General features: G+C 41.6%; 1 protein-coding gene across 1 annotated transcript; it reads left to right on the plus strand.

The window, feature by feature from the left end:
* Nucleotides 1-7,821: 7,821 nt before the first annotated feature.
* Nucleotides 7,822-10,206, plus strand: LOC134531480 (uncharacterized). The gene is made up of 3 exons (XM_063367191.1): nt 7,822-8,277; nt 8,397-8,488; nt 9,642-10,206. Exons 1-3 carry the CDS (start codon nt 8,034-8,036, stop codon nt 10,086-10,088), a joined length of 783 nt encoding a protein of 260 aa, XP_063223261.1. The 5' UTR covers nt 7,822-8,033; the 3' UTR covers nt 10,089-10,206.
* The last annotated feature ends 2,886 nt before the right edge of the window (nt 10,207-13,092 follow it).

The following is a 13,092-nucleotide window of genomic DNA, read 5'->3' on the forward strand; positions in this document are numbered from 1 at the left end:
ACTCATAGAACATATATAGTTAGGGGACCTTGCAAGAAGACGCGTAGTATCAACGAGCATACTAGCATTCGTAGTATGCCGCGATGTAGAGCCACTAACCAAACACTTTCGTAGGACAATATAGGAAAGTTAATTTTAAAAAAAGAAACACGTTATATAGTGCATCTAGTGGTAGTGCCTGATCTTACCGCGTTAGCCCATTTACAGTAAGGGTTTTTGGCAATTTGAATGTACGTTTTTTTCCCATCTTTATGCAGTTGTAATTATTATGTATGGCTGGAAAGGTTCATGCAACATTGGTTGCGACAATTATAATGTAAAGATGTTGCTTACTGCTCGAAGACAATTTGAAATTAAATTTCATTATGGCTTTGGTACCGAAGTTGTTTGCATGTGGCAAAATAAATCTCCTGACGCCAACCGCCGGTGCTCCCTCTGGTCCGCAAAGGTAGTTATGTCACAACACTTACTCTTATAAGTGCCTCGAACACACCCGAGCGTGATGTCCGCTGAGTGTGTAAAAGTGCGCCGCGACGAACACCAAAACCGATGACAGCGCCCAGCCGGGTGTGGCAATGCGCCTAATTAAATATGTAATTATTCTGTTAAAACAAAAACAATCATATTAATAACAATTAAAAGAGAACTAATTCAAGGGAAATTATGTCCAATTGTTCTATAATCATATATTGTGAAATATGTCATTTAAGTCCAAAACTGGTCGTAGCTGTTTTCCCGCGCTTCACGTGTTGAGGCGCGAGGCCGCAGGGCGGTCTCGCGCGCAGTTACCGCCGGGTGCTCGCAGGGGTCGGTCGCTCCGCGAACGCAGAGCCTTCAACTTTCGCGCTACATCCAAGTCTCAGCAATAGTGTAAGTTCTTCTAATCCTTTTTACCAGCTCTGCGCCGACCCCGCTCAGTCGCACGAATTTTCGTGCGACTGGATAACTATTTATTTTATCCCATCAGGGAGCTTTGCATTTATTATGTAATTTCATGTCCAGAGTTTAAGGACAGCATAATTGAGATAGGTACGCAGTTTTCGGCTCAAAACCAAGTAATCGTTATCGTCGAAGACACTTAGCAACGTGTGTCGAGTTCTTACTCGTTAATTTACGTCTCTTAACTTTCGTCGTATGTAAATGTGTAACTTGTAACGTGCAATCTAACCGAGTAATAACTGATTAATAAGTGACTGTAACGTGTATGTTTCCATCTTACCGGGTTTACGTACTTTTCGGGACTTTAATATTTTGCCACAGGTTATATTGCAAGTAATTTAGAACATTCGTTTGTATGTGCCGTTTTCCATGTTAATGTTGACACCACTCCCGCTGCCTGTTTTAGTTTTTAATTAATTATTAGCGTTGTAAAATATCTCAGGGGTTTTAACGGGGGTTCGGCCTCGTGGCTGCAGGCAGGAGCGCGTCTCGTTTCGAAAATTACCTGGGCTGTTTAGGCCACCCAGGACGCCTTGTAAATGAATGGTAAACGAGTTACAGGACACTGCACTTTATTCAGTATTGATACACTCATTCGTCCCGATACTGGCCGCGTCCGTTGTCGGACCGCTATGACACGCGTATCTCTATACGTGACGGTTTGCGCGACCAAGATGGATTGCAAAGTTATATCGACAAACTGAAACAGTGGGTTCTTGTCCCTGTGAAAGGTTTAGCATGTGAATGAAACTGGTATTGCCCCAACTTAGGCGGGCTGGTAAATACGTAGAAATGTTCCTATGTTCAGGATGGTTTGCAGTCTAGCCTGCTGCGAATTATTAACGTTTCAGTAATTACGTGGACACGCCAACTGGAGACGTACACGTAAAAGTCCCTTACAAATGAAAGTTAGTAAATTAAAATACACGTTACACTTTGCACTATAAAAACGGAGAAAGTTACAAGACGAAAGTTAATCAGTGTTATTCTCAACACTTATTATTGAGGACCTACGACGATAACGATTAATTGGCTATTCAGCCAAAAATTGCGTACCACTACTACGCGGTCCTTAAACTGGACATGGAATTACGTATGAAAAATAAAGTTCCCCGATGGGAAGAATTTAATAAATTAAGAGTCGCACGAAATAACGTGCGACTGCGTTGGGGTCGGCGCCGAGTTGATTAAAAGATTTACAAAACTTACACTATTGCTGAAATGTTGAAGGGATGCTAAAGTTGATGACCCGACGTTCGCGGAGCACCCGACCCCTTCGAGCTCCAGACGGTAACTGAGCGCGAGACCAAATTAATAACAATTTAAAAGAACGGTTCATGTAAGGGAAATTATGTCTAATTGTCTTATAAGCATATGTTGTGTAATTTGTTTCTAAGTCCAAAACTGGTCGGGTCGGTTTTCCCGCGTTCCACGCGTTTAGGCGCGAGGCCGCCGGGCGGTCTCGCGCTCAGTCTTCGTCGGGGGCTCTCAGGGGTCGGAAGCTCCGCGAACGTCGGGCCAGCACTTCTAGTTTCTCTTCAACATTTCAGCAATAGTGTAAGTTTCTACAAACCTTTCAATCAGCTCGGCGCCGACCCCACTTCAGTCGCACGATACTTCGTGCGACTCTTAGCTTAATAATTTATTCCCTACAGGGATCTTTAACTTAATACGTAAGGCCATGTCCAGTTTAAGGACAGCGTAATATTGGCACGCAGTTTTCGGCTTCAGTAGCCAATTATTTGTTATCGTCGAGAATCTTGTGAAATACTGAATAACTTTCGTATTGTAACTTTCTTCATATTTTAGTGTAATTTGTAACGTGTGTTTTAAGTGACTATCTTGCCGTTCATTGAGACTTTACGTGTACGTCGCACACTGACGTGATCGCGTAACTTTTCGAGACTTTAGTTTTTCGTCGCAGGCTAGACTGCAAACCACCCTAATCACAGGGTTTCCGCTATTCGTTTACTTTTCTACATAATTTGTTGCAACCTTAATTCCGTGACTGAATACTGAATCTTACTCAGAGACACGTAGCCACCGCTTCAACCCGTTGATTTCACTTTGCAATCTACCCTGGTCGCGCGTATTGTTCGCCCGCGTTTATACGTGTGTCACAGCGGTTCGACAACGGACGCGGCCAGTAACAGGACCAATCAGTGTATCAACGTTGAATAAAGTGCAGTGTTTTTGTAATCTGTTTATTAATCATTTACAAGGCGTCCTGGGTGGCCTAAACAGCCCAGGTAATTTCTGAACGTAATTCTCAAACTCCGAGACGCACTCCTGCCTGCAGCCACGAGGCCGAACCCCCGTTAAAAACCCTGAGATATTTTACAATACTAATAATTAATTAAAAAGCTAAAACAGGCAGCGGGAGTGGCGTCATGTTGTTGTGGCATAACGACCTTTGCGGACCAGAGGGAGCACCGGCGGTTGGCGTCAACGTAAATGCCTGCATTAGCTGTTGCAGCACAGTAGCTCCGCGACTATCCACCACATCTTTCACGTTGATAATCGACCACTGTATAAGTCCGTGCATACCAATTTGCAACCTATCCTGGTCGCGCGCACCATTTACGCATAGAGACTCGCGTGCCGCAGCGGTCAGACAACAGACGCGACCAGTACTGGGACCAGTGAGTGTAACGGTTCTGAATAAAGTTCAGTGTCGTGTCAATCAGTTTACCATTTATTTATAAGGCGTCCTGGGTGGCCTGAACAGCCTGGGTAGGTTTCGAACCGCGACGCGCTCCTGCCTGCAGCCACGAGGCCGAATCCCCGTTAAAATCCATGAGATCACTTTCCAAATTAATAATTACTTAAAAAACTTAGCCAGGCAGCGGGAGTGCCATCACTCCATCATAGCAAAAATAATCTGGAATACCTTTTATAGACTTTAATTGTCACACAAAATAAAAAGTAGTAACTTAAAAAATATTTTAAAATTTCGGGAATATATCATTGATAAAAAATATTTTACTTCTCCCATTGAATTGCTGTACTTTGCATAGCGGTATTGTGTGTGGATATGATTCTTTATTACATTTTAACATCATAGTTAAGGAAATTCACATTATTAGTTGTTATTTGTTTATTATAATAATATCTCAGGCAATTATGATTTTAAGCTGAACATGTTATAACTTAGGGCGTGGTTACACGGGACCCTGAACTACTTCAGGTGAACATGTTTAAGTAAACACGTTTACAAACGCGAAAGTGTACGGTTACACGGCAGTTGCTGAAAAGTGTGTTTAGCTCTAAAACCGATTGTCTACTGTCAACGAATGACTGTGTTGTTGATCTCTATTTTGCAATTGTATCCTGAAAACGCGGGATTTTCTCACTTGTTTATACTGCATTATCAGCACAAATTGAATGTGTTTTCATATTGCTCAATATTTTTTTTTACAAATCGGGAATTCAAACAACATGCACAGTAAAATTTTTAAACTTATTTATTATAATTTTTTGTGCGAGAGTATCTATCTCGACTGTTTATATTCTAAACAGCCAATCAGAGGCTAATGTAGAAGATATGTCGATCTGAACTACTTTGCCAACCTGTTTAAGTTAAATGGGAAATGGCCTCGAACGAAACATGTTCAGACTGTATGTAACCGCACTCAACAGCTGAACATGTTCACCTGAAGTTGTTCAGACTCCCGTGTAACCGCGCCCTAAGACTAAATTTAATCATTAAGAGCATTTCACCATCAATGGAAATAAATAATTAATATCAAGAGATAAAAATATGTTTTTTGCTAAAAACTGTTTAAAAAAATGACAATTATTCTCTATCATTTAAAAAATTATTAATATGTTGGCCATTGCCCAATTTTTATTTATTTAAAAAAAAAACTAGTTTGTGAATATATTTGTATCACACATTTTTGCCATAAAAATTAAAGGGAAAAATAAATGTTTTACTTTATATCTAGGTAGGTACTCTACAAACATAGTAAAATATTAAGTACCTAAATGTTGAAATTAACAGTTTAATAGAGCCAACAAGCGATAACTTCTATTACAAACAGTGCGGTTAAAGATATATACAGGTTAAATGAAGAATAGATTCTCTGTCGTTATTCTCTGCTTATTGCTGTGGTTTTAATAAAGAACTTAAAAGTATACGGTACACTTAGAGACCACTCTGGCTATTGAACTTCCAATAAATATTGTACAAAATTTTGTGTCAACTCGTTAGTTAGGTCAGCAACAACTAAAAAAAAATTATTTCGCCTGCTCTTACACGAACCAGCCCGCTTGTTTATTGTAGCACATTACCTCGGCCTACATGTGTCTCAAAACATTGCTGTCAACCGACCTCTGATTAAGGCCAGGGAGGTACCTGACGGGTGCTACGGGCATCGTGGTGCTGCTGATGTCCAGGGGGCGCCAGGCTAGTGCGATACTAGGCCGTTGATGGTGGGTCGTGGGTACTCTGCCCCCGCGTGCCCCGCCAGGTACGTGGCTTGAAACCTATCCTGTGTTGCGGCGCTCGGCCATGTGGAGGACGGAAGGGTGCAGAATGACGATAGACGACACAGTTTATATTAAACGGTGTTTAATCCACGTACTTTCTGGTGGTACGCGTGGGTACCTGGTATGCCCTACATGTACACTACGCGGTACAAAGTTGCTACACAAACCGCGCTTATGTGCTGTGCGGCATATACGCCGTATTACGTTTACACTTTAAAACAAAACACAACACTACAACAACCCTTGGATTTTACCGCGGCAGTCTCGCGGGAACGTGATTAATAATTGCTGGAAATGGCCAGCGCCGAGAGTTAATGAGTCTGGGAGGGCTCAACTAGCGTGACCCTAAATTAACTGTAACATTTACGTGACGTTGGAGCCGGCAGGCGTATGCACGGCGAATTAATTAAAAAACACTCTGGGTGTAGTCAGCCAGTACTGTAAGTGGCGTGATCCGCGACGCGGTGCGGAATCACTAAAAAGAGACGGTCGGGATAGGCCCAGTTCCGCGGAATACACGCCGAGTCGACGTGAGCAGCAGCGAATTAGGTTACGTGATTACATTACTTACAGAAGGAGCGATCGGTGAGCACAAAGGTGAAGGCTGCTTACGGACGAACACGTTTTGACCCGGCGCGGAGTGGTTTGAGACTGCCGAACATGGCCACCTCGCAAGGGGGAGGGGGGCGGAAACTTTCACTTCCCTTGTGAGGCAGCGTCAAAAACTTATATTATATTAATTGGTTGAATTATAACAAAAACACATTCCAGGATCTTAAATAAAATCTAGCACCTGATAATTGGGTGCTTAAGGCTTAACAACTGTTTTGTATTATTTAATGATTTGAAATGTCGCACCAAGTTGGCGACTGTCAATATAGTGACAAATTGTCTCAATGTAAATTGTTTAGGTTGGATTTCTCCTAACCTGACTTGATCAGGTTCACGGGCACTGTAATTAAGGCCAGTGGCCGCGGCGACTGGTAATGAGGTTCGTTGCCCACTCCGTGTGTGCGGTGCTCGCACGGATTACCTTCAACGCACTTGCTTAATGCTTATGAATAATTACTATTGTTCTAGTGTCTCATTCATTGATTGTTTTATAAAATCGAGTCCCCGGGGTCTCGTGTCCTGAAGTTTATTCGAGTTTATTGAGGCCATGCCCGGGGCGCTCGTTTGACTCATTCCGGCTGGCCTAGGGGTGCGCTCCGAAAACGGGATCCGGTACTGGCGATGCGGAGCACGGGCTTAGAGGTCATGGTCGGTACGACGTCAACATTAAATCTTGTCTAAAACATATTTTATTTTGTTTTTATTTTAATGCCAATTTTGTTTTAAATATTTGCCATATTTATCAAAAGTTAACATGAGAATTACAATTATTAATTGTTTGAAAGTTTTTGGATTATCATTCATATTCCCATATTTATTATGCCTACTAGTTATGTTGTTTTAACATTTTTAATAATTCTTATTAAAAAGGCCACAGTGGACAGTTAAAGACAAAGCAGAGACAGTGATGGAGCCTTGAAATTAATGTTAGCATTCATGGAATGTACATTATTTATTGTAGTAACATCCAAAAAGAAATGTTTTCTAAGAATATAACCTTACAGTGAATAGGTAACTCTAGTTATAAATTAAATCTTTAATTATGGACAAGTTCATAGTACATTGTAAATCTGACATACATATACTTTACGACACCTGATAGTGCTCCCTTTGCTCGCACAGGCCGTTATGCCATTTCACTGCCTCACCTATGCTTGCACCCTCTCCAAAGTAAGTAGTTTATTTTGCATCATTATGAGGATATGATTCTGCATTGTTTTGCAATTGTAACTTCCAAGGTGGCATCAAGGTTTTATTTTTGTGTATTTCCTAAAAGTCGAGCAAGGTCAAGCTAGCCACCGAGCAGCGCTAAAGTAAGGGCCCTCTGCGCCAACGAGCCACGACCCGGTCCTCTAGGTGAAACATCCTATGACCACCGAGTGTCACTGGGTTAGATCCCAAGCACTCACCCTTTGGACGGCCTATGTTCAAACCCCCTCTCAGGCAGTGTGAACTTTCATGCCCGCCATGGAAGATACGACGGCGAAAATTAAAATTAATTATAAGTTAGTTATATTTTTTTAGGACTATAATAATATCAGGTGTTACAGTTTTGTATACATTTTTTTATTAATTAAATTTGAGTGCACATGAAAACCTTTAAAGTTCAAATATTTTTTTTACATTATCCATCATTCATCCGAAATTCGTTGATCTTTCGGGTTTCTAACCCGAACTAACTCAGGGGCAAAATTCCCTCTTAGGGCGGGTACAGACTAGAACATTTCAACGGACAGAACATTGTTCGCGAACATGTTTGCAACCAATTTGGACGGGAAAACGAACATTTCCCCGTAACAAAAAATGTTCGGTTGTTTGTTCGGTTGCGATCCGATATTTGTCGGTTTTTGCCCGTCACATCAAAGGATGTTCGCCGTGGCTCGGATAACAGTCTGGACGTCGCTGCGAACACTTCCTGCGAACATTCAGTTGTCGACGTGGAGCGGTGTTGTCTTCACGGAGTTAGTAGCGGTGCGTGACTCTTTTGTTATATGAGAATGGAGTGGTCCAAGGAAGATCAAATAAAACTGATAGATTTGTATAAACAACAAACAGTGATATGGGACCCAAACAATGTTAATCATTTCAACAAAATTAGAAAACAAGACGCGTGGGAAGAAATCGGGGCCGAAATGGACAGAGATGTGGACGAATGTAAGAAGAAAATGGAGAGTTTGCTATCAGCATTAAGAAGGGAGAGGAAGAAAATGAAAGACACTGCTGGAACTGGAAAAGGTGGGTTCATTTCAGTTTTATTTTGTAAAGTGGATTCTTTTAAAACATTAGTACATTTTGATTACGTAAACAAAATTTTAAGTCGCACAAATTGTTCTACAAACAGTAATTTGTTACAGGAACTGACGAAATGTACAGAAGTTCCTGGTTCGCTTTTGAAAGTCTACGTTTCTTGCTGGACAAAAATAAACAAAGAAAGACAATTTCGACGGTAAGTACAAGTTGCTTGGTACCAAACGTTCATACTAAGCATATTCATCTTGCCACGTTACTTTCCCTTCTCGTGTAAAATGCTCCGCCAACTCTTCCCTTACGTCAAGTACCGCATTCTTTGATCTGCGGGGAACCCTTGTAACTGGCAACAACGAACCCATATCTGTACCATCATCCCTCCAACGCCCGTGTATTACGTCTCCCGCTTCTTCATTATCAAATGTTCCCGGGGGTGTGTAAACTGTAGCAGATTCTGGTCTTTTTCTCAAGAAATTGTGAAGCAAGGCAACAGTCATTACAACTCGCTCAGCATTTTGTGGTTCTAAGAGAAGAGGTTTCCTCAGCACGCGAAAAACTGAAGATGCAATGCCGAACACGTTTTCCACAACCCTGCGAGTACTGCACAACCTGTAGTTAAAAATCCGTTCCTTTGTCCCTTTACGATGATAACCAGCATATACCTTCATAAGGTTGCCCGACAAAGGAAATGCTTCATCCCCAATAAAAAAATATGGGATATCTGTGTTTCTGTTCCTCAATGGGGCGGCGGGAGGAAGATGCAATGAGTTCGATGCAATCCTTTTGCCCAGCTCAGAATTTGCAAATACGCCACCATCCGATATTCGGCCTTGGCATCCCACATCTACAAATAAGAAATTGTAATTGGCATCTACCAAAGCAAAAAGTACTATACTGAAAAATCCTTTGTAGTTTATGTACTCGCTTCCACTATTCATAGGTGACTGTAATACAACGTGTTTACCGTCGAGCGCGCCTACACAATGTGGGAAATGCCACTTGCTTTCAAATTCTCTTGCTACTGCCGCCCATTCTTCTTCAGTAGTAGGAATCTGTAACAGATATATTCAGAACCACATGTAACGACCGGTTGTTATAATTCTCCTTTGACATTTATCCCATTTATTTCATTTACATGTTTATGTTTCTGCCTAACTCAGTGGCAACTAGTACAATGAAGGGGACGCAGAAACATTATTATACACACGTATTTGACTTGAAATTTTGCAAAATGCAAGAATTACTGTTGTGTGGTGTAATAACAATTTAAACAATGTAGCTATAAAACCAGTGAAACATTATTTGGCTCAAACGATAATTTATTTATAATTACTTATTATGACATTTTTCAGATGCGAGTAGAAAGCGAAGAGAGAGACGTAGAATGTGGTACAGTTGGAGAATCAGCACAGGAAACTGTACCGAAAAAGAAGAAGCAGCGAGTCGAAGATGCACGTCTGGACAAAGCCTTTCATATATTGTCGTCCACCGCGAGTCAGCTTAACGATGAGTGCCAACATTTTGGAAATTTGGTCGCATCTAAGTTGAGACAGTACAACGTTGATACTAGATGTACAATTGAAAATGACATTATGGGTATTTTCCTTCGCGCTAACAGGGGTTTCTACAATAACACTCAGAATTTTATACAACCACACTATCCATGTCATTTTCCATCGGACAACTCTGTCATGCAGTCAAACACTGTATTGTCCAACCCTACAACCCCGTGTCCTTCAGCAGGATCACCTACCTTGACATCTGATGATGATGATTTCATTATTCACGATCTCTTATAAAATATTTTTGTTTTAATTACAGTGCTCCTAATGATTTGTAACACAGTGTAAACAACTTTGTCATTTCTTATAAATAAATGTAGAAAATTACGTTAATAAATCTTTCAATTACACAGTACCGCAGAATAAGTCAATACTTACCTTAATGTAATCCTCAAGTCCTTCGATGAGAGCAGAACACACTTCAGGAATAACTGTGCTGATAGTCTGTTTTGAAATTTTAAATACATACTGAAGGCTGGTATACGAATCACCAGTTGCTAAAAAACGTAATGTCAATGCCAGTCTTTCTGTAATTGGAATTGCTTTTCTGAACGACGTATCTCTCTTACCAATTTTCGCTCCTATCAAATTGATCAACCACTCAAAATCTGATGGGTGCATTCTTGTAAAGTTCTTGTAAAGACCACTGACTGACTGAAAACTTAAGTCTGCCAACAAGTTCGAGCCACTATATGTTGTCCTACTTTCATACAGTTTTGTAATCCACCAACGGCGAGATTTCCTTCGCTTTTTAACCGCATAGTGAATGTTAATATATACAGCTGCTGCTACTTGCGCCTGTGTACTCATCGTGCCACTGCTAAGTACGGAATGGGTCACAGGGAACACACCTCGAACAATGTTCGCAAACAATGTTCTTTCGAAATCTGAACACTGTTCGTAAAATGTGTCGAACACTGTTCGCTGTTCTGTTCGCTAAAATGTTCTAGTCTGTACCCGCCTTTAGGTGTTTGTGCTCCAGTCTGTTGGTCTGATCAATCTTCAGTCTGAGCATGGAGCCTATGTGAGTTAATAAATGTAGGTAACTGGGACTGAGGTTCTGTTTCGCCTTCGGGCAAGCAGCAAATTTCTACCGTCTTCTCCACCGCCTGACTGTGCAGGGCTGAGTCCCAATGCCTTCGGCTTCTTATGGAAAGACTATTGTACAGGGGTTTTCATTCCCATTTAGTTTGTAAGTTACAGAGCTAACACGCTCATATACAGGGCTACCATACCCATTTACAGGGGTTACAATCCCCATTCATCACTGAGCGCTCAAGGACCTTTACCCCTTGTTAGTGCTTTTCGGCCTCCCTCACAGCGCCCATTTAGTGTTTCTACACGATATCCAGTATCTGAGATCAACGGGATGAATTTCATTTCATTAATATAGCAACGACATAAATAGTTGTAAGCATACAGGTACAATAAAATTAATCTTTGAATTAAATCTTTTTATTTTTATATGAATTTAAGGATGTATTTTAAAATAATTAAAACTGAGTTTGAAATGGACCCATTTAATATTAAAAGTTGTTTTAGAACTATAAGGTATTACAGTCAACAGTCATGGAATTAATTCTGCATTTTTTGTAAGTAGTTTATCTAAGTCGATTCTGGTACAGGGTAAGTATGCTAGATTTCAATCATTTTATGTTCAGTGTTGGTTGCTTACCCTGGCTCCGCCTTTCAGTGTGGGAGTATGTGCCGGTAATTAGAAATTTCGACACCTTTTTTTTAATTTTATTATAATTTTTAATTATTTTTGTAAATTTTATTTGCTTTATAATTTGGTTACTAAAGGGCGATTTATACTTTGTTAGTGTGCCGTTAATTTGTAAATTCGACACAATATATTTTAAATTTTTATTATGATTTTAAATTTTTGTGTGGTAATTTTATTTGCTCTACTATAGTGTAATTTTAATTTGTTAGTCCGGTGTACTCCTCTGAGTTAAACTTTGTCTCAGTGCCCTGAAGCCCCTTTCCCATCGGCGTATCGGATATTCTGCTGGCCTAATCACTGACTGGCAGACCGCTTACCATTTCCCCCGCCTTCAGTCACGCCTCAAGCCTGTAATATTATTTCCCTTCGCGACCCTAACTGCCTAAGCAAGCCTGTAGCTTGCAGGCGACCAGTTCGCAGAGACGAGCTGAGATTGGCTGTTTTCATCACGTATTAGTATTGTGTTCGCTCCTCTGCAGCCACGAAGGGACGCTTGTTCTCAGCGTAGTTGTATGTTACCCTCCCCCCCCCCCCCCCTTCGCAGTTCCAAGTAAGACCAATGACCGGTCGTAACCCCCTGGACACCAGTGACCGTTCTCAAGGTCTTCTCGCAAAAGCTAGTGCGCCAAAACTGATCACAAGCACCACCTAGCGACCAAGTCGCGAACTTCTCCGCTAGCCTACCCTCCAGGCCGCCAGAGAGCAGCACCTGTTTTCCCTTGAGTTATATGGACGCCGTGCGCGAGTCGATTGTTTTCAACTCAGACCTCGCCGACAGAGTTCTCCACTGTCGCCCAGTGGTACCAACTTCAAGACTCCTGCTAGAGTTTTTTTCTCTCACCCACATTCGGGCAAGTTCGGAATCTTTCGGCGACCCAGACCTCCCTCCACCTGTTAGAGCCGGCGGGCACTTTTAATTACGAGCCGCGTACTGCCGCGAAACAGATCAACTCGCGTCGCGTGTGCAGACAGATCTCCATCGAGTATCGGCGAATCGGCAGACTCGGCAAGATTTCATCCGACCGTTAACGACTATGTAGTCACCTTGTATAAGGGATGCATTCCCTCAAGTCATTACTAGTAGTTTAGTCTGTCTGCATAGTTTAGTTATTAGCCTTCAAAATTTTTTGTTCTTTTAATCGCTATTATGAAGAAATCATCCGCGTCCTGCCGCGCAATTCGCGAGCTCCAGATCCTGGCTGACTCCACGACTGCAGCATACTGGGCAACTCCCCTGTTTTGGTGAGTGATAATTCGCGAACCCCCTTTTTTTTAAATTTTTTTTGGGCATTTTCTGCCCCATAGACTGCCTGTATACAAGTTCTAATCAGTTTTGATTTGGACTGTTGCAGACAGGGTCGATGACGGGGAGAGATTAATTGCTCTCATCTCGTGGCCACCCCCCCCCCTTTCTGTTCCGTGGGTCACATTCGAAGAAACGCTTCTACTACCCGACGTGATCATTTGAAGACCCCGGGTGGTAATGTAAATTCAACATTTCCCCCTTACCTAGCT

This window comes from Bacillus rossius, chromosome 3, assembly GCF_032445375.1.
Source record: "Bacillus rossius redtenbacheri isolate Brsri chromosome 3, Brsri_v3, whole genome shotgun sequence".
Classification (NCBI taxonomy): domain Eukaryota; kingdom Metazoa; phylum Arthropoda; class Insecta; order Phasmatodea; family Bacillidae; genus Bacillus; species Bacillus rossius.

Bases quoted from the DNA above. Each gene is read 5' to 3' on its own strand.
- LOC134531480 (XM_063367191.1), top strand. From the start codon at position 8,034: ATGAGAATGGAGTGGTCCAAGGAAGATCAAATAAAACTGATAGATTTG. The intron at 8,278-8,396 runs GTGGGTTCATTT...AATTTGTTACAG, and splicing joins CACTGCTGGAACTGGAAAAG to GAACTGACGAAATGTACAGA. The intron at 8,489-9,641 runs GTAAGTACAAGT...GACATTTTTCAG, and splicing joins AAAGAAAGACAATTTCGACG to ATGCGAGTAGAAAGCGAAGA.